The 22,962-nt window shown below is 44.9% G+C and overlaps 1 protein-coding gene across 12 annotated transcripts in view; it reads right to left on the minus strand.

Moving 5' to 3' along the window:
- ptprt (protein tyrosine phosphatase receptor type T) overlaps positions 1 to 22,962 on the minus strand; it is a 501,813-nt gene that overhangs the window by 278,986 nt on the left and 199,865 nt on the right. For all 12 annotated transcript variants that reach the window (XM_014131664.2, XM_045691383.1, XM_014131665.2 and 9 more), the window contains exons 3-6: positions 19,598 to 19,869; positions 8,086 to 8,167; positions 3,315 to 3,430; positions 2,388 to 2,562 (exon numbers count right to left, since the gene is read on the minus strand). In XM_014131664.2, coding sequence (XP_013987139.1) covers positions 2,388 to 2,562; positions 3,315 to 3,430; positions 8,086 to 8,167; positions 19,598 to 19,869 — 645 coding nt within the window. The remainder of the gene's footprint in view (positions 1 to 2,387; positions 2,563 to 3,314; positions 3,431 to 8,085; positions 8,168 to 19,597; positions 19,870 to 22,962) is intronic.

Genomic DNA, 22,962 nt, shown 5'->3' on the forward strand with positions numbered 1-22,962 from the left:
TTTACTTGTAATGTCTTATAAATTATTGAATTGAATGGTACCAGTCAAAACGGGAAGGAGAAACCCTGTGTAACTCCTGTTGTATACAGGACACCACACAGGAAGGTATGACCATTCTGACATGATTGCCAAGGTAGCGCCATTACCACCAGACAAATTGTCGATAGGCACAGTATCTGTATCAGCTGGGAATGCTGCGGGCAAGGTTCTGACAGATGGGTGTGTCTTAAACCTCACTGTTCTAATCTCTTCCAATACCTGTAATTCCCTGCTTTTCCTCAGCCTTAAGAGACCCATAGATCCAGCCAATGACATGTTGATAGGGAATTGAGAATGCACTGTCTGGAACGTAAAAGGCACCTGGCCAAAAGGCCTCAGTTTCTTTTATAGTTTCACTAGGGCTAAGCCACAGTTCGACCACTTCTTAGTCAATAAGCAGGTATTCAATCCTATTCCAACTATTATATATATTAACAAAATAACATAGGCACTAATATATTCACTATAACTCTGTATAACCAATTCTGTATCTATGCTGTAAAAGTATTGTATTTGATGACCCTGGAAATTCAGAATAATATGTGAACAGTTTGCTTCAAACTGCCCCAACCCTCTAACTCACAGTAGTGTCATGATTCTCATGTTATCATTAAAATCAGGACACAAACTAATACAGCTGACTAATAAAGCGTTGCATTATCATAACAGGTCCAGAACCCCCGTCCTCCGCGTAGGGCTCTCTCTTGTTTTATATCCACACTGCCTTGGCACCTCAGAATTCCCCTGGCTGATGCCAGTGTCTTTGAACACCGGAGCTGCCAGCAGAGACAGACCCTCCCTGGCACACACACACACACACACACACACACACACACACACACACACACACACACACACACACACACACACACACACACACACACACACACACACACACACACACACACACACACACACGAGGGCCCAGGAGGAGTGCATGATGAGGAGAGACAGATGGTGCTGATGGCTCCTGTTCTCAGCGCAACATCCAATCAAAAACAGCCAACACCACACCAAACACATCTCTCTGCTAACTATCTAACCAAACACCCACTTAGCCCAGTTTGACTTTCACCATCTACCTTTAGTCTAACGTAGAAGCACTGGATGTTCAGCGTTTTTTTAAATAATGTTTATTTATTATGAAATTATGAAAAATATTAACATTCCACCCATGAGGCCACTAGATCATTTGACTGTAGGAAAGTCTACTAGATTAATTCCTATCAATACATAACTGGAAGAACCTATTCACCTTATTTGCCAGCTCTAAATCACTTGATAATTAAAATCACCCTTTTGCTTAACATAACTATCCAATTCCTACAGATTTCTTCAAAAGAAGGGGTAGTAGGGGCAGTTATGGACTGAGACATTGTGACCGCTGATCCGTATAGACTAGTGGCTGAGAGGGCCACTTGTGCAGGTCATTAATCAGAACTATCAGCTAATCTACTCTCAAACACCAAGGACGCTAATCAAACACCAAGGGTGAGACCAGTGGACACAGCAGCCAGCCTGGATTTGTGTAGCCTCCAGTCCAGCCGAGGTGCACCGATTCAGGCATGATGCACTACAAAGGCCCTTGGCTATAAGCCTGAAGGCCCGAGCCAAGAAGCCAGGTGCAGGAACAACTCAAGGTTAGGCGGAGTCTCCTCACTTCCAGATGCATCACAGTGGTGATTCGATGCCAGCTTCTGCTAGGCAGCGCCAGTTCGCCCCGTTCCACACACATATGGGCAGTGAGCGGGAATCAAAGCCCCACATTAGTGGGTAAATATCAGCATTAAAGGTTTGTTTGGATAGGCAAACCACCCGGGGCAGGAACAGTCACGGGCTGAATTTAGACAGGAGGGGAGGAGTCCTCCCTTTCTGAGAAGAGAAGTGATAGAACAAAATATATAGTATATTTCAGATTATTTACAGTGCCCGACCAAGTATCTTCTTTTTCTCAGAAGAGAGCGGAGAGAGAGAGTGCCCACCCATCCAACAGTAACCAATGACCCCCCAGCAGTCTACGCTATCTGTGAAGCAAGCCTTGTTTTCCACTCCCTTAACCAATTTGTTCTCTTTGTTTATGTTCAAGACAATGTTAGCGTGCATAAGTAAGTGGGAGACGGGGGAGACAGTGGAACATAACACTGCTGCTGCTGATGGTGGCTGAAATAGTGAGGGGTGGCCGCTCGGATAATGACTGGAGGACCACAGGGGAGTTCTGACCGACTGCTAATAGGCTGGTATTATTGTAGCCTAGCATTAGCCTAGCCAGTAGCCTAGCTGTTAGCCGCTAGCTTTTATCTGCTAGCTTTTAGCCACTAGCAGGTAAGCTGTTAGTATGTCAGCCATACCTTTGACGATGAGCTCAGCGTAGTTGGAAACCCCGGAGCCGCCATCGGAGCGGATGACGCAGCGGTAGCGGCTGGTGCTCCTCTGGGACGTGTCCCCGACACTGACGGTGGCTGAGAAACGTCGGTGGTTCACCACCCGCGTCACCATGAGGGCTGTATCTTTACCGTTCCACTGCTGCAGAGAGACAGCCAGACAGACACTTGCTTACTAACAAGTGTACACAGTATTTCTCACATTGTTATGGTAAAAAAGGATGGTCATTCAAAACTGATAACCAAAGAAACTCACAGTATGGTTAATGTTTGTCAGATACCCTGCAACTTTTTCAGATACATTTCTGTGACTTTCCATTTCACAGCACTTTTCCTTGCGCTATCATAACAATCTATATAACAATCTATAACAATCTCCCAAACATAAATTTATTCTATCATGTCCTTTTTTATGCCCTGGGTACTACATTCCATTACAAATGCCATTACTACAAGACACAAACATTTGCTAGTGAAGTACAGTGATAGCTGATAGAGAGGCAGTAGTCCATATTAAAACAACACTTTCCACTCAGGGCACAGATTGTATGGATATCCCCATAGAGGTTATACCATTACAGTGTGTGTGCAAGTACAGCAAGGAACTGGAAAATACTGTAAGTGTCTTTCACAAGGGTAAAGTCACTCATAACACTGCAACAGAGATCAAATAAAATGCCCTGTGTATTCTACATCACTGATGAGGCCTACACAGGCCAAACCCTTGACGACGCTGGTCCAACTGTGAGCCGCCCTATGGGACAGCCATATTTGTCTAGCCCCATCACTCAGGCAGGGCTGCCGTCTGTTATTTTTCAAATGAATGATTGTAGCGTTAAAGTGAGAGGGACAAGCTGGATGACAACTATAGTGGAGCGAACGGGAGGGACTCACCTGTAGCCACAGTTGGTCGTGTTGGGACCACTTCCCCCCAGCAGTACACTGGAAGGTGGCGTTCTGGCCCACGTTCACCTCCACATTCTGCAGCCGCAGGAAGTGAGGTGCTTTCCCTACAAGGGGCAGGAAACTGTGTCATATACTCAAATTATATTTTGAGTGTTGCCACGGGGCCATAAAAGCAGCATCGCGAATTGCTCCTGTACATTTCTGTAAATATTAGTCATATTTAGTTGTTTTTTATATACAGTGAGGGAAAAAAGTATTTGATCCCCTGCTGATTTTGTACGTTTGCCCACTGACAAAGAAATGATCAGTCTATTATTTTAATGGTAGGTTTATTTGAACAGTGAGAGACAGAATGACAACAAACAAATCCTAAAAAACGCATGTCAAAAATGTTATAAAATGATTTGCATTTTAATGAGGGAAATAAGTATTTGACCCTCGGCAAAACATGACTTAGTACTTGGTGGCAAAACCTTTGTTGGCAATCACAGAGGTCAGACATTTCTTGTAGTTGGCCACCAGGTTTGCACACATCTCAGGAGGGATTTTGTCCCACTCCTCTTTGTAGATCTTCTCCAAGTCATTAAGGTTTCGAGGCTGACGTTTGGCAACTCGAACCTTCAGCTCCCTCCACAGATTTTCTATGGGATTAAGGTCTGGAGACTGGCTAGGCCACTCCAGGACCTTAATGTGCTTTTTCTTGAGCGACTCCTTTGTTGCCTTGGCAGTGTGTTTTGGGTCATTGTCATACTAGAATACCCATCCACGACCCATTTTCAATGCCCTGGCTGAGGGAAGGAGGTTCTCACCCAAGATTTGACGGTACATGGCCCCATCCATCGTCCCTTTGATGCGGTGAAGTTGTCCTGTCCCCTTAGGGGAAAAACACCCCCCAAAGCATAATGTTTCCACCTCCAAGTTTGACGGTGGGGATTGTGTTCTTGGGGTCATAGGAAGCATTCCTCCTCCTCCAAACACGGCGAGTTGAGTTGATGCCAAAGAGCTCCATTTTGGTCTCATCTGACCACAGCACTTTCACCCAGTTGTCCTCTGAATCATTCAGATGTTCATTGGAAAACTTCAGACGGGCATGTATATGTGCTTTCTTGAGCAGGGGGACCTTGCCGGCGCTGCAGGATTTCAGTCCTTCACGGCGTAGTATGTTACCAATTGTTTTCTTGGTGACTATGGTCCCAGCTGCCTTGAGATCATTGACAAGATCCTCCTGTGTAGTTCTGGGCGGATTCCTCACCGTTCTCATGATCATTGCAACTCCACAAGGTGAGATCTTGCATGGAGCCCCACGCCAAGGGAGATTGACAGTTCTTTTGTGTTTCTTCCATTTGCGAATAATCGCACCAACTGTTGTCACCTTCTCACCAAGCTGCTTGGCGATGGTCTTGTAGCCCATTCCAGCCTTGTGTAGGTCTACAATCTTGTCCCTGACATCCTTGGAGAGCTCTTTGGTCTTGGCCATGGTGGAGAGTTTGGAATCTGATTGATTGATTGATTCTGTGGACAGGTGTCTTTTATACAGGTAACAAACTGAGATTAGGAGCACTCCCTTTATGAGTGTGCTCCTAATCTCAGCTCGTTACCTGTATAAAAGACACCTGGGAGCCAGAAATCTTTCTGATTGAGAGGGGGTCAAATACTTATTTTCTTCATTAAAATGCAAATCAATTTATAACATTTTTGACATGCGTTTTTTTTCTGGATTTTTTTGTTGTTATTCTGTCTCTCACTGTTCAAATAAACCTACCATTAAAATTATAGACTGATCATTTCTTTGTCAGTAGGCAAACGTACAAAATCAGCATGGGATCAAATACTTTTTTCCCTCACTGTATATACACAGTACCAGTCAAAGGTTTGGACACACCTACTCAAGGGTTTTTCTTTATTTTTTACTATTTTCTACATTGTAGAATAATAGTGAAGACATCAAAACTATGAAATAACACACATGGAATCAAGTAGAAACCAAAAAAAGTGTTAAACAAATCAAAATATATGTTTTATTTGAGATTCTTCAAAGTGGCCACATTTTGCCTTGCTGACAGCTTTGCACAATCTTGGCATTCTCTCAACCAGCTTCATGATGTAATCACCTGGAATGCATTTCAATTAACAGGTGTGCCTTGTTAAAAGTTAATTTGTAAAATGTATTTCCTAACTTAATGCATTTAAGAATTAACAAGGTAGGGGTGACAAGGTAGGGGTAGTATACACAAGCCCTATTTGGTAAAAGACCAAGTCCATATTATGGCAAATACAGCTCAAATAAGCAAAAAGAAACGACAGTCCATCATTACTTTAAGACATGAAGGTCAGTCAATACAGAACATTTCAAGAACTTTTAAAGCTTCTTCAAGTGCAGTTGCAAAAACCATCAAGCGCTATGACGAAACTGGCTCTCATGATGACCACCATAGGAAAGGAAGACCCAGAGATAACTCTGCTGCAGAGGATAAGTTCATTCGAGTTACCAGCCTCAGAAATGGAAGCCCAAATAAATGCTTCACAGAGTAACAGACATCTCAACATCAACTGTTCGGAGGAGACTGCGTGAATCAGGCCTTCATGGTCGAATTGCTGCAAAGAAAACACTACTAAAGGACACCAAAAAGAAGAAGAGACTTGCTTGGGCCAAGAAACATGCGCAAAGGACATTATACCGGTGGAAATCTGTCCTTTGATCTAATGTGAGATTTTTAACTCCAACCACCGTGTCTTTGTGAGACGCAGAGTAGGTGAATGGATGATCTCTGCATGTGTGGTTTCCACTGTGAAGCATGGAGGAGGAGGTGTGATGTTGTGGGGGTGCTTTGCTGGTGCCACTGTTTGTGATTTATTTAGAATTCAATGCACACTTAACCAGCATGTTTACCTCAGCATTATGCAGCGATATGCCATCCCATCTGCTTTGTGCTTAGTGGGACTATAATTTGTTTTTCAACAGGGCAATGATCCAACACACCTCCAGGGTGGGTAAGGGCTATTCGACCAAGAAGGAGAGTGATGCATCAGATGATCTGGCCTCCACAATCACCCGACCTCAACCTAATTGAGATGGTTTGGGATGAGTTGGACCGCAGAGTGAAGGAAAAGCAGCCATCAAGTGCTCAGCATATCCTTCAAGACTGTTGGATAAAGCATTCCAGCATTCCAGGCATTCCAGGTTCCAAGCTGTCTGATGGCAAAATGTGTCCACTTTGAAGAATCTCAAATATAAAATATATTTTGATTTGTTTAACACTTTTGTGGTTACTACATTATTCCATATGTGTTATTTCGTAGTATTGATGTCTTCACTATTATTCTACAATGTAGAAAATAATAAAAATAAAGAAAAACCTTGAATGAGTAGGTGGCTCCAAACTTTTGACAGGTACTGTATATGTTTTAAATAATGAACAGTGTATGACATTACAATTGTCTTAAACCAGCACCATGTTTCAAAACTGTCAAACAAGTCAGTTGGTTGTATGGTTGGTAGGGCTAGCTAACTAGCTAGTAGCTGGCTAGCTGGATGTTTTGATTTGAAAGTGAGGTTGAGGTTGAATGGAGAAGTCTGAAGTAAGAGCCAAAAAAAGACAACTGAGATGGCAGAGGACGAGTGCAGATTCTTGGGAGTACTACAAGCTACTTTGGACTATTGCCAATGTGCAGTGAGCTATTCGGCGCCTCAATGGCTGCCGGGGCATCACCCAGGTGAGTGCTGCTTGTTGTTGGTGGTTGAGAAGTAGTTGGCTAGCTACCAGCTACAGAGACCCGTTGCGCTGAGGTCATTGCTCCGAGTCTGAACCCGTCGGACCCTGTCCCTGACCAAGGCTCCTGAGGCTTTCACCTGGCTTTGACCGACTGATGCTCCCTCCACACAGACATTTGACATTATTTATTTGTTTATTTATTTATATGGACTGTACACTGCAATTTAGCTCTTAACTGTCAATGTTGTACACCTTGACATTAAACTAAACTTTATACAGAGCACACAATACTATGACTAGACATGCATCAGCATATATGAACTCTTTGACTCTAACAATATCAAGTTTGACGTTCATGTGAATCATGCATTGAGGTCAAGGGGAAAGCTGAGTTATGTGCGGAATAAAGAATACAAATGCACGACATAAAAAGCAGTGTTTTTCCTTTTCGATCGAAAATCACTTAAGATTTCAGGTCATCTTTTCTTCCCCAGAATTGCCGTCCCTCATCTGCTCAGTGCATTGAGGCTGCTCCGTGTGCCATTGAAATGGCATTGAGCTCAGCTGATTTCCTAATCTCATTTTCACCGTGCCTGGAAATAGTGTATTCATTGATATTTCAATACGAGAATATATCTTTACGTTAACGTCCCCCATTGAAGAAGAAGACCGACTAGATTATTTTACCTCAAGACATTTATTTACCTTCCCTTCCTACTGTTATTTGAATTTGGCACAAGTAGCTATGTGCTCTGTCCTAATTCTTGGGGAAAACTCTAAGTCTGGGGACAGAGAGTTAGAAAGAAAGACAGAAAGAAGAGAACACGTCGAGGACACTGAGTGCCTTGGAGAAATCCAAAGATGTGAGGCAAAGAGGTCTGTCAGCTATGAATGATGAAGGCCCTGAGTTTGTACCTTATTTTGTGCACCGTAATCTGTCTCGTCCTCCCTCCAACCCTCTGTCTGTGACCCCACCCCAAACTACACACGTACGCGATTGTGAGACCAGATGATGCTCGGTGGGCTAGTCATGGCGGGTTACTTACGGCACGGGTGGGCCAATACTCGGACTTCGTCCACCGCGATGAACCCTGGATGGCCCTGTACGGATACGGCCTCGAATATCACCTACCACAGAGGGAGAGAAAGAGAGATGTGGGGAGAGAAAGAGGAGAGAGTGAAACCACATTTTACACCATTTATGAGAAGAGCTCCTGCTTACAGCTACGCCTGTGTGTGTGTTTGTGCGTGTATGAGAAATATCTATTTCACACTATAGGGAAAAACCGAACCGTACTGGTTCTGAAATGTTATTTTTACATACTTTCCAGCACGGTTCCAGCAACTACGTTGTATGCGTAAACAGGCCAGCTCAGTACCGCTTGGCTTGTCTCAGCTCGGTTTGGCTCAGTGTAAAAAGGATAAGAGAGAGCTGAACAGCAGCCTCCTTTCACAGGTACAGTACAGTGTTTTACTCTTAACATGGGGTCCAAGGTTATGTTGCTTTTCTGATAATGGTTATTTTCTGATTATGACTTTAACTGTCCATCTAAACCTGACATATCCCTCCAGTAGACCTGAGAGTCAAACTACAGCTCAGTCAAACCTACATTTATATTCTCCCTCCCAGGATAATGGCTCTTACTCACAGGCTGAGCATGTCTGACTTCAAAACTAAATGACCAGAATTTTTACAGATGTTGTAATTTTCTCAGTCACTCAGCCTGCTACATTATACATCAACCCCCTTCCTTCTTCCTCTCCTCCACATGTTCAGGTGTCACTGCCTCTGTCTCATCCTCTGTCAAACTGACCTGGCTGCCTTTGCATTTGCCTCTTTCTCTGTCGGTCTGGCCTGGTTGCCTCTGCCTGGCTGCCATAGAAAAGCATCTTCTGACCCAGGAGACCACTGGGTGAAGTGGGGTCATGAGCCCTGTAACCCGTGCAGTGCTCCTGTGACAGCTGGGAGCCTTGTGGCACACAGTATGAGGAAGGAAGCAGCCCTCAATCAAAATGGCATAGGACTTGTTCGCCAGGAAAGTAAGCACCGCCCTAGAATGCCAACGATGTCTGGTTGCTCACTCATTTCAATTCCTCCTTCAGTGTTCAGCACATTCTCTGCACCTTTTTTGTGTTCTCTGACATGAGTTATCCACTCCTGTATCTGCTCCTTTCAGTGTTCTCTGACATGAAGCGGTCAGGTCCTTAGCATTGTCAAGTGGTCGGCATTTACCCAATTTTCTTAAAATCTTAAGTGTTCTCTCTTCAGTCATTCTAAGCGTTTAGTGTGATGCCCCGGTGTCACCGCCTGGAACCTGCCTTCATTAAAATAATCAGTTGCATGGATAAAACGTGGCGGGAACATCTCTCTGTCTCCCCATGACATCGAGCAGCCGTACCTGGCTGGCAAGAACAAAGTTTGGGACGGTAATCTTGACGCTTCTTCTTGAGATTCAGGGGAGGCTTTGAAGTGAATGTATGCAGGGCGGCAGACCAGCCTAATCCAAGGGTTTCTGCTTAGGCCGTTATAACCGCCCGACAGACAGTTTTTTTGCCTAGTTCTTCTGTTTCAGTACATTGTGGTACACTGTGTGAATTGGGGTGGTACATGGTGTGAATTCTCAACTGCCCCAACTGCTTTAGAGGGAGGGAAACAACAGGGAGGATTTGAACAGAGGACATGTGAGGGTTTTGATTTCTTGGATGTCAATGGCAATTTTCAGATAAAGAACAATTGTGTGAAATGCAGAGAGAAATTCCAAAGACACACACAGAGTATTTGTGTATAACATCTTTACAGAAACAATGATGTTATCATCTTATTAAAACGCTAAGACAGACACCTCTAAATGACCCATCATGCCTGAAATACCTTGTGGCAGGGGAGCGCACAATAAAAAAAAAGAGAACATTACTTTTTGTAAACCTTGTCACATCTGTTGTGCCATAATCACTTGTCTAATCAAACACACAGTGGGGGTTTTAGTCATCGTCATACAACCACACAGTCAGATTCTTAAAGAAATACCAATCCTAATATTTAACAGAATAAATTAAAGTTAATGAACAACATTTACTGTCATGTCTACTCCTGCTTCCTCCATTCGGCGCTCGACGTCGCCGATCCACTAATCACCGGTCCTGGCAAACAAAGCAAACATCATTGCGCACACCTGCTCCCCATTGTTAAGCACACCTGGACTTCATCACCACCCTGATTACTCTCCCTTCATATAGCCCTCATTAGCTTCAGTCAGCATTGGTTTTGGCCATCAGGCAGTATGGGTTCAGTAAGCGTCTCGCTCTGGATAAGAGCGTCTGCTAAATGACTTAAATGTAAATGTCTCCTGTTTTGTACTTTCTTCATGATTATTATTAAACTCACCTTCTGCCCCTGCTTCCTGACTCCCTGCGTACACGTTACAGAATACTGCCTCAGAAATTCTGGAGGCAGCAGAAGATTACATCATCTTCCAGATGGTCGAGAAACAGGGTCATCTACTCCACCAACACCACGACCAGCCTACCACAGGTTGTCACTGTGAGCAAATTCCCCCAGCCTACCCAGCAGTCCGTCCAGGTCAGTGATGCCCGACTGTCCCTTAAGGAGAAGTATGACGGCACTCCATCGGAAAAGCCGTGGCTTCCTATTCCAATGCTCCCTCTATTTCGCCTATCAGATGGGAGCACCCACCACCGAGAGGTCAAAGCTTACCACGGTCATTTCCCTGCTGACCGGACGGCTGTTGGAGTTGGATACGGCCATCTGGGGAGAGGAAAGGAGGAGCTGGGTTCCTATGAGAGGATCATGGCTCTGTTCAAGGCGGTCTACAACCATCTTCCAGAGAGGGAGGTGAGTGACTTCAACTCCAGCAGAGTGCCAAGACCGCTGTGGAGTACACCCTCACCTTTCGGACTGTGGCAGCCCACAGCAGATGGAATGAGCCGGCACTCCGCACTCTATTCCCCAGTGGACTACGCAAAGAGGTCCAGACGGAGTTGGCATGTCAGGATGACAACATATCCTTGGATGCTCTCACCGCGATGGCCTTCCTTCTGTATAACCTTCTTCGGGAGCACCGGTGTCCACCTCGCCATTCACCTCGCTCCTTTGTCTGTACTGAGGCAGAGCCTGAACCCATGGAGGTAGGGGCCACACACTACTCCACGGCAGAGCGGCGTCGCCAGAGACAGCTGGGGCTCTGTCCCTATTTCAGCCAGGAAGGGAACCAGCTTCAGTGGTGTCAGGTGCGTCCCAATCCGGGGTCCACTAGGGCAGAGGGGTGGCCCCGTAACCTTCCGTCTCTCAGGATAGGAATGAGTATTCCATTATCGTTTTTCGCCAAACCCTTTCTGGTTCCCATTTCACTGGCTGGCTGTCCCTCGTCTTGTCTCTAAAGCTCTAGTGGACTCCGGTGACGTGGGGAACTCTATCGACCAGGCCCTCGCCTCCTAACTGAACTTAACACCCGCTTTCCTTTCCTCTCCAAGACCTGGATATGCAACCATTGGGATACGGCACAATTACGGATGTCACAGCACCACTCACCCTCACCATGGTACCCAAGCACCAAGAAAGTCTTCCCTTCATCATCACCGTGCCTGTACACAGTCATTCTCAGCCTCCCGTGGTGCTAACTTCATAACCTCACCATCTCCTGGTCAAAGATGAGAATCACTGCCTGGGGACCAGGATGCTGTGGGGAGCTGCTTTCCCACACCCTGTGGTTCCACGTCAGTGGAGGGTCCTGTGAGAGTCCTCCAGCCCATCAATCGGTCCTCCCAAATCGTTGGCCCCGTGTTTTGGGAAGTAGATGTGGACATCCACCAGGCTCTGGAGAGGTTACCTGCTCCTGCCACCTGCCCTCCAGCGCTCATCTACGTCCCCATGGGGGAGAGAGATTGGCTTTTGACCTGGGAACACACATCCCTCGCCGCTGGACACCCATGTATCACCTGCACCATCCAATCCCTCTCCAACAAATACAGGTGGCCCACCTTGGCGCAGGACGTCGCCCACTATGTCAACTCATGTTCGGTATGTACACAATCCAAATCTCCCCAGCAGGGAAACTACTTCCCTTTCCCGTGCCTCAGTGGCCTTGGCCACATTTGTCGATAGACTTTGAAACAGATATCCCCCTTTCTGATGGTTTTACCACTATTCTGGTTGTTGACAGATTCTCTAAATCCTGCCATTTTACTTCTCTCCCAGGTCTACCTACCGCTCTCAAGGTCGATGAAGTACTATTCCAGCAGGTCTTCTGACATTAGCCTTGGTTTCTCTAATGACTGCCTCGCCTGGTTCACTAACTACTTCTCAGATAGAGTTCAGTGTGTCAAAACAGAGGGCCTGTTGTCCAGACCTCTGGCAGTCTTTATGGGAGTACCACAGGGTTCAATTCTCGGGCCGACTCTTTTTTCTGTATATATCAATGATGTCGATCTTGCTGCGAGTGATTCTTAGATCCACCTCTACGCAGACGACACCATTCTGTATACATCTGGCCCTCCTTTGGACACTGTGCTAACAAACCTCCAAACGAGCTTCAACGCCATACAACACTCCTTCCGTGGCCTCCAACTGCTCTTAAACTCTAGTAAAACTAATGCATGCTCTTCAACCGATCGCTACACGTACCCGCCTGCCTAGCATCACAACTCTGTATGGTTCTGACTTAGAATATGGGGACAATTACAAATACCTAGGTGTCTGGCTAGATTGTAAACTCTCCTTCCAGACTCACATTAAGCATCTCCAATCCAAAATTAAATCTAGAATCGGCTTCCTATTTCACAACAAAGCCACCTTCACTCATGCTGCCAAACATACCCTCACAAAACTGACTGTCCTACCGATTCTCAACTTCGGCGATGCCATTTACAAAAAAGTCTCCAGCACTCTACTCAGCAAATTGGATGCAGTCTATCACAGTGCCATCTGTTTTGTATGCAAAGCCCCATATACTACCCACCATTGCGATCTGTATGCTCTCGTTGGCTGGACCTCGCTACATATTCGTCGCCAAACCCACTGGCTCCAGGTCATCTATAAGGCAGAGCTTTGCCAATCAAAGACTTATCTCAGCTCACTCATCACCATAGCAACACCCACCCATAGCATGCGCTCCAGCAGGTATATTTCACTGGTCATCCCCAAAGCCAACATCTACTTTGGCAGCCTTTCCTTCTAGTTCTCTGTTGCCAATGACTGGAACGAATTACAAAAATCACTGAAGTCGGAGACTTATCTCCCTCACTAACTTCAAGCATCGGCTGTCAGAGCAACTTACCGATCGCTGCAGCTGTACACAGCCCATCTGTAAATAGCCCATCCAACCAACTACCTACCTCCTCCCCATATTTATTTTCTGCTCTTTTGCACACCAGTATTTCTACTTGCACATCCTCATCTGCACATATCACTCCAGTGTTAATTGCTATATTGTAATTACTTTGCCACTACGGCCTATTTATTGCCTTACCTCCTTACTTAATTTGCACACACTGAATACAGATTTTCTATTGTGTTATTGGCTGTACGTTTGTTTATCCCATGTGCAACTCTGTTGTTTTTTGTTGCACTGCTTTGTTTTATCTTGGCCAGGTTGCAGTTGTAAATGAGAACTTGTTCTCAACTGGCCTACATGGGTAAATAAAGGTGAAATAAAAATAAATGATGGCATTCCGGAGGACATCATTTCCGACCATGGTCCCCAATTCACGTCAAGGGTGTGGAAAGCCTTGACGGAGAAGCTGGGGGCTACGGTCAGCCTCACATCCGGGTACCAGCAGTTTAATGGGCAGGTGGAAAGGACCAACCAGGAGCTGGGGAGGTTCCTAAGTAGTCAATGCGAGGACTGGCAGGTGAAGTGGGCCCGGTTCTTTCCCTGGGCAGAAGTGACCCATCCTGGTGATCACGTCTGGCTCTCCACCAGGAACCTCCCGCTCCGCCTGTCCTACTGGAAGCTGAGTCCCCAGTTTGTGGGGCCCTTCATGGCCCTACGGGGGGTCAATGAGGGGACCTATTGTTTATAATTCCCCACCAACTACCGGATCTGACCCTCCTTTCATGTTTCCCTCCTCAGGCCGGTGGTTCCTGGTGCCCCGGCTGATGCCGTCCCCCGATTCCTCCCCTGGACATTGAAGGAATCCCGACGTCGTGGGGGTCGGCTCCAGTACCTGGTGGACTGAGCTCCTGAGGAGCGCTCTTGGGTCCCGGTGGTGGACATCCTGGACCCCAACATCATCTGGGATTTCCATCTCCGCCATCTGGACCGGCCCACTCCTCGCCCTCAGGGCCGTCCTCCTGGCCATCTTATTAAAACGCTACGATGGACATCTTTAACCTGTTAGGGCTAGGGGGCAGTGTTGACACGGCTGGATAAAAAACATACCCGATTTAATCTGGTTACCACTCCTACCCAGTAACTAGAATATGCATATACTTATTACATATGGATAGAAAACACCCTAAATTTTCTAAAACTGTTTGAATGGTGTCTGTGAGTATAACAGAACTCAAATGGCAGGTCAAAACCTGAGAGATTCCTTTACAGGAAGTGGCCTGTCTGACCATTTCTTTAACTTCTTTTCCATCTCTATCATTTACTAAGGATCTCTGCTCTAACGTGACACTTCCCACGTCGTCCATAGGCGCTCAGAGCCCGGGAAAAAACAGAATGTCGTCATTCCAGCCCCAGGCTGAAACACATTATCGCCTTTCTCAAGTGGCCGATCAAGGGACACTGGGCTTATGCGCGTGACCCCGACCGCCCCGCCTTTGGGATTTTTTCCTCTGTTTGCCGAAAAGGAGATTCCCTGTCGGAATATTATCGCTTTTCTACGAGAAAAATGTCGTAAAAATTGATTTTAAACAGCGGTTGACATGCTTCGAAAGTACGGTAATGGAATATTTAGAATTTTATTGTCACGAATTGCGCCATGCGCGCGACACTTCTTTACTATTTCGGATAGTGTCTGGAACGCATACGAACAAAACGCCGCTATTCGGATATAACGATGGATTATTTTGGACCAAACCAACATTTGTTATTGAAGTAGCAGTCCTGGGTGTGCATTCTGACGAAGACAACAAAAGGTAATCAAACTTTTATAATAGTAAATATGATTATGGTGAGTGCTAAACTTGCCGGGTGTCTAAATAGCGAGCCCTTGATGCCTGGGCTATGTACTTAGAATATTGCAAAATGTGCTTTCACCAAAAAGCTATTTTAAAATCGGACATATCGAGTGCATAGAGGAGGTCTGTATCTATAATTCTTAAAATAATTGTTATGCTTTTTGTGAACGTTTATCGTGAGTAATTTAGTAAAATGTTAGCGAATTCCCCGGAAGTTTGCGGGGGTATGCTAGTTCTGAACGTCACATGCTAATGTAAAAAGCTGGTTTTTGATATAAATATGAACTTGATTGAACAAAACATGCATGTATTGTATAACATAATGTCCTAGGGTTGTCATCTGATGAAGATCATCAAAGGTGAGTGCTGCATTTAGCTGTCTTCTGGGTTTTGGTGACATTATATGCTGGCTTGAAAAATGGGTGTCTGATTATTTCTGGCTTGGTACTCTGCTGACATAATCTAATGTTTTGCTTTCGTTGTAAAGCCTTTTTGAAATCGGACAGTGTGGTTAGATTAACGAGAGTCTTGTCTTTAAATGGCTGTAAAATAGTAATATGTTTGAGAAATTGAAGTAATAGGATTTTTAAGGTTTTGAAAATCGCGCCACAGGCTGGCAGTGGCTGTTACGTAGGTGGGACGCAAGCGTCCCACCTAGCCCATAGAGGTTAAATGACCCATCATGCCTCAAATACCTTGTGCCAGGTGAGCGCACAATTAAAGATTACGTTCCTTTTTGTAAAACTTGCCACATCTGTGCCATAGTCACTTGTCTAATCAAACATACAGTGGGTTTTTAGTCATCGTCATACAACCACGCAGTCAGATTCTTAGAGATAACGAGCCTCATATTTAACAGAATTAATTAAAGTCAATGAACGCCATTTACTGTCACGCCTACTCCTGCTCCCTCCCTCCGGCGCTAGAAATCGCCGGTCTACTAACCACCAGCCCTGGCAAACCACATTTCGCACATCTACTCCCCATCGTTAAGCACACCTGGACTTCATTCCCTGATTACTCTCCCTTCATGTAGCTTCAGTCAACAGGCAGTATTGGTTTTGGTTATGTTCAGAATGCGTCCCCTGTTTTGTATTTTCTTCATGTTTATAATTATTAAACTCACCTTCTGCACTTGCTTCCTGACTCCTTGCGTATACGTTACATTTACAGACTGTTCTCAGCTGCTTTAATTAACAAACTGTCAACTATTTCAAGCAGGATCATGAAATATGAAAAGGTTATGTGTGCCTTAGTTCTTAGGCTAAGGCACACATTCTTAGGCTAAGTAAATATTTAATTATAGCTAAGACAAAATGACCAAATATTCACATTAAAGTGAATATTTTAAATATTAGTCTTTCCACCTCACCGAGGTCATATGTAATATAATTAGATAGTACTCAAGTAACTGAATTCCATTAACAGAGATTCATACATTTATTGTATTTCATTTACACAGAGAAAGAGATGGGGAGATAGAGGTTCAGTGAAGAGTGACGGGGCATGAATGGACAGAAAGGGTTGTAATAGTGAGCGAGACGGGGTGAGAAATACAGTATATATCCAACGAACAAAAATAAACGCAACATGTAAAGTGTGTTTCATGAGCTGAAATAAAAGATCCCAGAACATGTTCCAATTGCACAAAAAACGTATTTCTCTCAAATGTTATAGGACAATGTTTTTTGCATCCCCGTTAGTGAGCATTTCTCCTTTGCCAAGATAATCCACCGGACAGGTGTGGCATATCAAGAAGCTGATTAAACATCATGATCCTTACACAGGTGCACCTTGTTAGGCACTGTTAGGTTCTAAATAACAGAGTAAGAAACTGACGGACACTATAAAAGCTCCAACCAAGTTTATTCACCCAAAGGATAGAACAGACAAATACATATTTGGTAGCACATATACCCGAATTTGGGTGGAGTCTCCTTCTCTCTTAACATTACATCTTTATTGCTAGGCAGGAAGTTAAGTGATGCAAGCAATAAACGGTTCCTTATCCCTTAATGTGACCTGACCTCGGCCCTCCATTCCTCACAAAACCACCTCTCCACTCTTATCAGTGCCTGCACACATGATTGCCTTTCCTTTACTCAATACATTCCAAGCTTAATTGCCTCCACCAGATAACCATTAACTTCTGGTGTAGAAACCAGACTATGGCACTCAATATTTCAATAGGATACCTGATAATTAACAGTATTTCAAGATTAAAGTCAGAACTCATCAGTACAATAAAAGAGCACTCTATAATGTGCAGTTTTGTCACAACAAAATGCCACAGATGTCTCAAGTTGAGGAAGCGTGCAATTGGCATGCTGACTGCAGGAATGTCCACCAGAGAATTGAATGTTCATTTCTCTGTTGGAGGCCAATGTCATTTTAGAGAATTTGGCAGCATGTCCAACAGGCCTCACAACCGCAGACCAAGTGTATGGCGTCGTGGGTGAGCAGTTTACTGATGTCAACGTTGTGAACAGAGCGCCTCATGGTGGCGGTGGGGTTATGGTAAGGGCAGGCATAAGCTACGGACAGCGAACACAATTTAATTTTACCGATGGCAATTTCAATGCACAATATTATCGTGACGAGATCCTGAGACCCATATCTGTATTCCCAGTCATGTGAAATCCATATATTAGGGCCTAATGAATTTATTTCAATTGACTCATTTCCTAATATTTTTGTTCAGTGTGTATATATATATATATATATATATAGACCCTTGATGAAAACCTGCTCCAGAGCAGGACCTGAGACTGGGGCGATGGTATGGTTCACCTTCCAACAGGACAACAACCATAAGCACACAGCCAAGACAACGCAGGAGTGGCTTCGGGACAAGTCTCTGAATGTCCTTGAGTGGCACTCAGCCCGGACTTGAACCCGATCGAACATCTCTTGAAATCTGAAAATAGCTGTGTAGCAACGCTCCCCATCCAACCTTACAGAGTTTGAGAGGATCTGCAGAGAAGAATGGGAGAAACTCCACAAATACAGGTGTGCCAAGCTTGTAGCGTCATATCCAAGAAGACTCAATGCAGTAATCGCTGCCAAAGGTGCTTCAACAAAGTATTGAGTAAAGGGTCTGAATACTTATGTAAATGTGATCAGTTTTTTATTTGCAAAAATCTCTAAAAACCTGTTTTTGCTTTGTCATTATGGGGTATTATGTGTAGATTGATGAGGGGGAAAAACTATTTAATACATTTTAGAATAAGGCTGTAACGTAACAAAATATGGAAAAAAGTCAAGGGTCTGAATAGTTTTCGAATGCACTGTATATAGAGAGAGTGAGAGAGAGAGATAGCAAAGAGAGAAAGCAGAGAGAGTTGTGTGGGTACCTAAAACGATTTTCCCTCAAAGGTTATTTAACATGGTAATTTGCTGTGAGCGATGATTTGCCAAGATAATTCTGGCTGAGGTGACTAAGCTCCCCACTCTAAGGTCCTTTTGGGGTCCCATTTCAGCAAGGATTGAGGGCTGAAATATACTCATTTAGGACCATTTCATCCAAATTGGATGAAAGTTGTGGTGCACAAAGGTTGCCTCTGTGTGATGTAAAACCCCAGTAGATGAAAATTACCACATTGCTCATATTCCAGAGAGAACAAATTACTATCGCAATGTTTCGGTTTTGCCTCTAAAACCTGGGTTGCATCTCAAATGACACCCTTTTCCCTATTCAGTGCATTACTTTTAACCAGGGCGCATAGGACTCTGGTCAAAAGTAGTGCACTGTATAAGGAAAACGGCGCTATTGAGGTTGGAGACTTGTTCATGAAGCAAAAAACTGTTTTAAAAAGGTTGGCAAATAGGCAGTAATGCATGCTAGAAGGAGGACTTTCAAGTTGAGGAATAGATGAATAATTGTATTCAAATCAGAGCAATTAATGTGGTGATTCTCATCCGATTGAATTTCACCAATAACCCCATGGTGTGAGTAATCTAGTTACTGAAAAATTATTTGTATTGAAGTTTAAGCAATTTCTTGAACTTATTTTGCTAACTTTAGGAAGACTGCAAATAAACCAATTGGGTTCCATCTGAACATTCGCTGTCAGTGGTCGAACCGTATCGCACAATGACAGGCAATATTAATATAAGAAATAATATCAAAAAATCATATTTCCAACAATAGGCCTACCACACAGCATACCGGTTCTGAACAGTGGCTTGAGCATTGCTATAGTTGGTGTGATAGCGGTGTAGTGAACATATCAAACCTATTGTATATGCACCAAACGGAAGAAAACAGACTGAAACATGGGGGGATTATTTGGACTTGTCCAATAGAAACTATTTTGTTTTCCTTGCAAACATTTAAAAAATGTTTTATGTTGTGTGCCTTAATAAACACCACACAGATGTGGCAGTATGTGGTGACATTGAAGCTCTCCCCTCACCTGATAGGAGTTGGGCCAGAAGGTGCTGATGGCCAGCTCGGCCTTGACCCATCCCTCGGTCACCGAGGCGGAGGCATTCCACACTGGGTTTCCCTGGGTGCCGCCGTTCACCTTGATGTAGACGTTGAGCACCCCGGGACTGGCGCCATCGCGGCTGGATAGAGAGTAGTGGAAGTCGATGCAGTGGGTGTCATTCTCCTTCAGGGTGGGCAGAAGCAGGTGGGCCTTCTGCCCCGACGCCCGGCCCGAGCCGTTCACCACCATGAAAGAACCTATCAGGGACGAGAAAGGACCAGGAAGTGAGGTAACAGGCCGAGGGGGAGTTATTTCTGGTGTAGAACAATTTGATTTACTGTTGTCTACCAGACCCGGGTTCAAATATTATTTATTTTCTTTCAAATATACTCAACAAAAATATAAACGCAACATACAACAATTACTAAGATTTTGCTTCAGTCCCCAATGGCACCATATTCCATATAGAGTCACTACGTTTGATGAGAGCCCTATGTGCCCTGATTGAGAATAGGGTGTCGTTTCAGATGCAGCCATGGTTTTAGAGGCAAAACCAAAACATTGCAATAGTAATTTGTTCTCTCTCTAGAATATGAGCAATGTGGTAATTTTCATCTACTGGGGCTTACGTCACACAGAGGCAAACTTTGTGCACCACAACTTTCATCCAATTTGGCTAAAATGGCCCTAAATGAGTATATTTCAGTCCTCGACCATCACTGAAATGGGTCCCCAAAAGGACCTTAGAGTGGGGAGTCACCTCAGCAATAATTATCTGGCAAATCATCGCTCACTGCAAATTACCACGTTAAATAACTTTTGAGGAAAAATCATTTTAGGTACCCACACACATCTCTCTCACTTACATAGTTCTCTCGCTCTCTCATACATTGAACAATTTCATTGATTTTACTGACTTACAGTTCATATTAAGAAATCAGTCAACAAATAAATAAATTAGGCCCTAATCTATGGATTTCACAACTGTGGAGGGGCACAGCCTTGAGTGGGCCTGGGAGGGCATAGGCCCACCCACATGGGACCCAGGCTCACCCACTGGAGCCAGGACCAGCCAATCAGAATGAGTTTTTCCCACAAAAGTGCTTTATTACAGACAGAAATACTCCTTATTAGAGACAGCCTGATTTCGAGTCTGTATGTAGGCAGCAGCCTTTCTGTGTCAGTGATGGCTGTTTAACAGTCTGAAGGCCTTGAGATTGAAAAACAGCTTCTGTCTGTCGGTCCCAGCTTTGATGCACCTGTACTGACCTCGCCTTCTGGATAGTAGCGGGGTGAACAGGCAGTGGCTCGGGTGGTTGTTGTCCATGATGACCTTTTTGGCCTTCCTGTAACATCGGGTGCTGTAGGTGTCCTGGAGGGCAGGTAGTTTGCCCTCGGTGATGCGTTGTGCAGACCTCACTACCCTCTGGAGAGCCCTGCGGTTGTGGGCAGGACAGTTGCCGTACCAGGCGGTAATACAGCCCGACAGGATGCTCTCAATTGTGCATCTGCAAAAGTTTGTAAGGGTTTTAGGTGACAAGCCAAATTTCTTCAGCCTCCTGAGTTTGAAGAGGTGCTGTTGCGCTTTCTTCACCACACCGTCTGTGTGGGTGGACCATTTCAATTGGTCTGTGATGTGTATGCCAAGGAACTTTCCACCTTCTCCTCTGCTGTCCCGTCGATGTGGATGGGGGGGTGCTCCCTCTTCTGTTTTCCTGAAGTCCATGATCATCTCCTTTGTTTTGTTGACATTGAGTGAGAAGTTGTTTTCCTGACACCACACTCCGTGTGCCCTCACCTCCTACCTATAGGCTGTCTCGTCGTTCATCAAGCCTACTACTGTTGTGTTGTCTGCAAACATGGCCACGCATTCGTGGGTGAACAGGGAGTACAGGAGGGGTGAGCATGCACCCTTGTGGGGCAACAGTGTTGAGGATCAGCGAAGCGGATATGCTGTGTCCTACCTTCACCACCTGCTGGCGGCACGTCAGGAAGTCCAGGACCCAATTGCGAAGGGCGGGGCTGGGACCCAGGGCCTCAAGCTTAATGATGAGATTGGAAGGTACTATGGTGTTGAATGCTGAGCTGTAGTCAATGAACAGGTATTCCTCTTCTCGAGATTGGTTAGGGAAGTGTGCAGTGTGATGGTGATTGCATCGTCTGTGGACCTATTGGGGCAGTAAGCAAATTGAAGTGGGTCTAGGGTGACTGGTAAAGTGGAGGTGATATGATCCTTGTCTAGCCTCTCAAAACACTTCATGATGACAGAAGTAAGCACTACGAGGCGACAGTCATTTAGTTCAGTTACCTTTGCATTCTTGGGTACAGGAGCAATGGTGGCCATCTTGAAGCATGTGGGGACAGCAGACTGGGATAGGGAGAGATTGAATATGTCCGTAAACACACCAGCCAGCTGGTCTGCACATGCGTCTGGGCCAGCAGCCTTGCTTAACACGTTTAAATGTTTTACTCATGTCGGCCATGGAGGAGGAGAGCCCACAGTCCTTGGTAGCGGGCTGCGTCGGTGGCACTGTATTATCCTCAAAGCGGGCAAGTGTAGTGGGTGTTTTGTTTTGTAGTCCGTGATTGCCTGTAAACCCTGGCACATACGTCTCGTGTCTGAGCCGTTGAATTGCGACTCCACTTTGTCTCTATACTGACATTTCGATTGTTTGATTGCCTTGCGGAGGGAATAACTATACTGTTTGTATTCAGCCATATTCCTGGTCACCTTTCCATGGTTAAATGCGGTGGTTCGTGCCTTCAGTTTTGCGCGAAAGATATCCTCTATCCACGGTTTCTGGTTAGGGTAGGTTTTAATAGTCACAGTAGGAACAACATCTCCTATGCACTTCCTTATAAACTCACTCACCGAATCAGCGTGTAAATCTATATTAACCTGAGGCTACCAGGAACATGTCCCAGTCAAAACAACCTTGAAGTGTGAATTCCGATTGGTCAGACCAGCGTTGAATAGTCTTTGTCACGGGTACATCCTGTTTGAGTTCCTGCCTATACGAGGGGAGAAGCAAAATGGAGTCGTGGTCAGATTTGCCGAAAGGAGGGCAGGGGAGGGCCTTGTACGCATTGCGGAAGTTAGAGTAGCAGTGATCCAGTGTTTTGCCAGCCCGGGTACTACAATCAATATGCTGATAGAATTTAGGTAGCCTTGTTCTCAAATTAGCTTTGTTAAAATTCCCAGCTACAATAAATGCAGCCTCAAGATATATGGTTTCCAGTTTGCATAGAGTCCAGTGAAGTTCCTTGAGGGCCGTCTTGGTATCGGCTTGAGGGGGGATATACACGGCTGTGACAATAACCGACGAGAATTCTCTTGGTAGATAATACGG

This window comes from Salmo salar, chromosome ssa12 (genome assembly GCF_905237065.1).
Source record: "Salmo salar chromosome ssa12, Ssal_v3.1, whole genome shotgun sequence".
NCBI lineage: Eukaryota > Metazoa > Chordata > Actinopteri > Salmoniformes > Salmonidae > Salmo > Salmo salar.